The following is a 4,188-nucleotide window of genomic DNA, read 5'->3' as shown; positions in this document are numbered from 1 at the left end:
AATTGATTATGTTTTAGTGAAATATTATATATGTTTGGGCTTCTTATGGTCAATTTTGAGTCTACAAATGATTTTGAGAACAAACCGGCACGCGGCTGAATCTACTCCCTAAACTATCTAAAATATAAAAACATAAAAACATTTGACTAACGGGTGCAATAAGTCCTACTAACAGATTGGATTAGTTGAAAGGCCCTGAAAGGTATTGGTACTACTAGGTGGAGCCAGTAGATCTGTCGTTTGGAGGCCTTTACACTGGTGATCGTGACCTCACTTCCTCATTCTATTGAAACAACTATTCCCGAGGAGGGAGGACAGGTTTGAAGGGGAGCTGTGGAGATCATGTTGGCGTCAGTTCTGTGATACCAGTGGAAGGGTGACACCTGTGGGAGAACTGTGGGAGATGATTAAGAGGATGTGTGGGGTCAGAAGGGAGTGGGATGATCCAGTGTTGACGAGGTGGTAGGATGTGGCAGTAACAGAAGAGAAGAAGTTAGAGATGATCGCCAAAGCATTTATCCAAGTGCAAAGCTCTGTAAATTTGTCCAAGGAGGGGCAGAGGGGTGAGAGAGAGAACAAGAGAGGAGAATCCTGGAGTGCAGAACAGGAGGGAGGATGTAAATGATGAATGGACCATTTACCATGGCAGAGGTGAAAAGGGCAATAGGTAAGACTGGGTTAACTTCACCTGGGAAAGATGAGGTGTGCTATGTTATGTTGGCCCGTCTCAGTAATGTGGCACTGGATAAGGTTTTGTTGTTGAACAACAGAGTGTAGGAGGAAACTACCAGGCAGCTGGAAGGAGGCAATAGAGGTACCAATCAGGAAGACAGGCCAACAAGCTATCTGTCACGCCCTGACCTTAGAGATCCTTCATTCTCTATTTTGGGTCTGGGTGTGACTAGGGTGGGCATTCTAGTTTCTTTATTTCTAGGTTGGCCTGGTATGGTTCCCAATCAGAGGCAGCTGTCTATCGTTGTCTTTGATTGGGGATCATACTTAGGCAGCTTTTTCCCACCTGTTGGTTGTGGGATCTTGTTTTTGTATTGTTGCCTTTGAGCATGACAAAGCTGCACGTTAGTTTCTTTGTCCCTTATTGTTTTTGTGTCGGTTCTCATAAATAAACATGATGAACACAAACTGCATTTTGGTCCGATTCTTCTGTGACACTATCGGCCAATAGCTTTAAGGATCCGCCCCTTTTGATCAATTTTCGCCTGAAATGACATACCGAAATCTAACTGCCTGTAGCTCAGGCCCTGCAGCAAGTATATGCATATTCTTGGTACCATTTGAAAGGAAACACTTTGAAGCTTATGGAAATGTGAAAGGAATGTAGGAGAATATAACAGAATAGTCATTCAATATAACACAATAGATCTGGTAAAAGATAATACAAAGAAACAACCAACCGCTCTTTTGTATTTTTTTGTGCCATCATCTTTGAAATGCAAGAGAAAAGCCATAATATATTATTATTATTCCAGCCCAAGTGCAATTTAGATTTTGGCTTTTAGATCAGTGCATGTGCAACGTTTTAGACTGATCCAATGAACCGTTGCATTTCTGTTCAAAATTTTGTCAAGACTGCCCAAATGTGCCTAATTTGTTATTATTAACTTTTCATGTTCAAAATTGTGCACTCTCCTCAAACATCAGCATGGTATTGTTTCACAGTAATAGCTAATGTAAATTGGACAGCGCAGTTAGATTAACAAGAATGTAAGCTTTCTGCCAGTATCAGATATGTCTATGTCCCGGGAAATGTTCTTGTTATTTACAACCTCGTGCTAATCGCATTAGCCTACATTAGCTCAACCATCCCGTGGAAGGGACACAGATCCCCCTAAAAATGTCTTTAACGTCACACAACGAAGGCTGGTCACCTGCAAAAACACAACAAAGGCTGGACACCAGTGAAAACACAACGAAGGCTGGTCACCTGCCTATGCTGGTCAATGCCGTTTTTTCCACAGTGGCTGCACCTCAAGCAACAGAACATTTGAGGTACCAGAACTCAGTTGTTTTGTTGTGGCCCAAGTCAAGCTTGTCTATTTTACTCAGTGCTTGACAGAGCTACTCTACACAAATAAACGCAAATACATGATACATTTCTTATGATGATAATTTGTGCTTCAGTGTGGAAGAGACGTTTCCTAGCTGCTGCAGTGTGTCTGGGGCTGCTGTGTGTTCTCCTACTGGCTGGGATCATAGGCCTGTTTCTCTACCGTGAGTTTGATATGTTCCCACTCAAACATTCTTCATCGTCAGTGGTGTAACAACCAGGGTTCAATTACATTTACATTCCAGACAAATCAGAAAGTAAACCAAATTCCAAATGTTCCTCATTGAAAACCATTGAAGATAATTTGGATTCCAGTGTACTTCCTGAATTGACTGGAATTTAAATTGAATTCACCCCAACCTTGGTAATGACTGATTTAACTTGGTTGTTGATCGTATTATTTCACAGAGAGAAACCTATTGAACAGTTACAACAACCTGACCAAAGAGAGAGACCAGCTACAGACCAGTTATAACAACCTGACCAAAGAGAGAGACCAGCTACAGACCAGCTACAACAACCTGACGAAAGAGAGAGACCAGCTACAGACCTGTAATGAATATGGTACATGTCCCCAAGACTGGACAAGGTTTTGCTGCAGTTGTTACTACATCTCCACTAATGAGAAAACGTGGGATGGGAGCAGAAAGGACTGTCAGGCGAGAGGAGCAAACCTGGTGATCATCAACAGCAGAGAGGAACAGGCTTTAATCAAAGCGTTCAACAAAAAAGCCTGGTTTGGTCTGACGGACATAGAAGTTGAGGGAACTTGGAGATGGGTGGACGGCACACCACTGACCACAAGTTACTGGAAAAAAGGGGAGCCAAATGATTTGCAAGGAGAAGACTGCGCTTTGGTTGATAACACTCAAAAGGACCCAGTAGTGGCTTGGAATGATGTGCCATGTAACCACAAAAATGGTTGGATCTGTGAAAGGCAGCTGTGTTAAGTCTATCAATAGGTTGGGAAGAACTTGGGGGGGGCTGGGGTTGGGGAGGGTTGGGTTGGGTAGGGAAAGGCTTGGGGGAGCTGGGGTTGGGGAGAGTTGGAAAGAGATTGGGGGGGGGTTGGGGTGGGCTGGGGTGGGCTGGGGTTGGGGAGGGTTGAGAAGAGCCTTGGGGGGGGGCTGGGTTGGGGAGGGCTGGGGCAGAGAGGGTTGGGAAGAGCTTGGGGGGGCTGGGGTGGGAGGGTTGGGGTTGGGAAGAGCTTGGGGAGGGCTGGGGTTGGGAAGAGCTTGTGTAGGGCTAGAATTGGGGAGGGTTGGGGTTGGGAAGAGCTTGGGGAGGGCTGGCGTTGGGAAGAGCTTGGGGAGGGCTGGAATTGGGGAGGGTTGGGGTTGGGAAGAGCTTGGGGAGGGCTGGTGTTGGGAAGAGCTTGGGCTGGGGTTGGGAAGAACTTTGGGAGGGCTGGCGTTGGGAAGAGCTTGGGGAGGGCTGGGGTTGGGAAGGGCTAGGGGAGGTCTGAGGTTGGGAAGAGCTTGGGGAGGGCTGGGGTTGGGAAAAGCTTGGGGAGGGCTGGGGTTGGGAAGAGCTTGGGGAGGGCGGGGGTTGGGGAGGGCTGGGGTTGGGAAGAGCTTGGGGAGGGCTGGGGTTGGGAAGAGCTTGGGGAGGGCTGGGGTTGGGAAGAGCTTGGGGAGGGCTGGGGTTGGGAAAGTTGAGGGAGGGCTGTGGGGTTGGGAAGGGCTCGGGGAGGGCTGAGGTTGGGAAGAGCTCCCATGGGGACTGGGCTGGGGTTGGGAAGAGCTTGGGCTGTAGGGTACTGGGTTAAGAGCTTGGGGAGGGCTGGGGTTGAGGAGGGTTGGGGTTGGGAAGAGCTTGGGGAGGGCTGGGGTTGGGAAGAGCTGGGGTTGGGAAGAGCTTGGGGAGGGCTGGGGTTGGGAAGAGCTTGGGGAGGGCTGGAGTTGGGAAGAGCTTGGGGAGGGCTGGGTCGGTGGATAAGGGATATAAAGGGACAGTGCAGCAAACCTGACCAACTGATCTAATTGATCAGTTCATTGATTGCTGGAAATCCAAAAACATGAAGTGACTGTGGCACTTCAAGGGTGAAGGCTTGAGATCCATGGGGTTGAGTGGTGATGATGGCTGGGTGGAGGCCAATGGTTATGTGAATGTTGGAGGGAAGT

General features: G+C 47.9%; 1 protein-coding gene across 1 annotated transcript; it reads left to right on the top strand.

The window, feature by feature from the left end:
- Window positions 1-642: 642 nt before the first annotated feature.
- On the top strand, window positions 643-3,015 carry LOC135533049 (CD209 antigen-like protein E). Its single transcript, XM_064960441.1, has 3 exons — window positions 643-667; window positions 2,140-2,229; window positions 2,474-3,015. Exons 1-3 carry the CDS (start codon window positions 643-645, stop codon window positions 3,013-3,015), a joined length of 657 nt encoding a protein of 218 aa, XP_064816513.1.
- The last annotated feature ends 1,173 nt before the right edge of the window (window positions 3,016-4,188 follow it).

The sequence above is a fragment of the Oncorhynchus masou genome, unplaced genomic scaffold (assembly GCF_036934945.1).
Source record: "Oncorhynchus masou masou isolate Uvic2021 unplaced genomic scaffold, UVic_Omas_1.1 unplaced_scaffold_2181, whole genome shotgun sequence".
NCBI lineage: Eukaryota > Metazoa > Chordata > Actinopteri > Salmoniformes > Salmonidae > Oncorhynchus > Oncorhynchus masou.
Note: the sequence above shows the minus strand (reverse complement) of the source record. Positions and strands in the feature narration are given on the sequence as shown.

What these genes read in the sequence shown, in the direction of transcription:
- LOC135533049 (XM_064960441.1), top strand. Translation starts at nt 643, where the DNA reads ATGGCAGAGGTGAAAAGGGCAATAG. An exon ending in AGAGGTGAAAAGGGCAATAG is followed by an intron (nt 668 to 2,139) that starts GTAAGACTGGGT and finishes TTTGTGCTTCAG; the next exon opens with TGTGGAAGAGACGTTTCCTA. An exon ending in CATAGGCCTGTTTCTCTACC is followed by an intron (nt 2,230 to 2,473) that starts GTGAGTTTGATA and finishes ATTATTTCACAG; the next exon opens with AGAGAAACCTATTGAACAGT.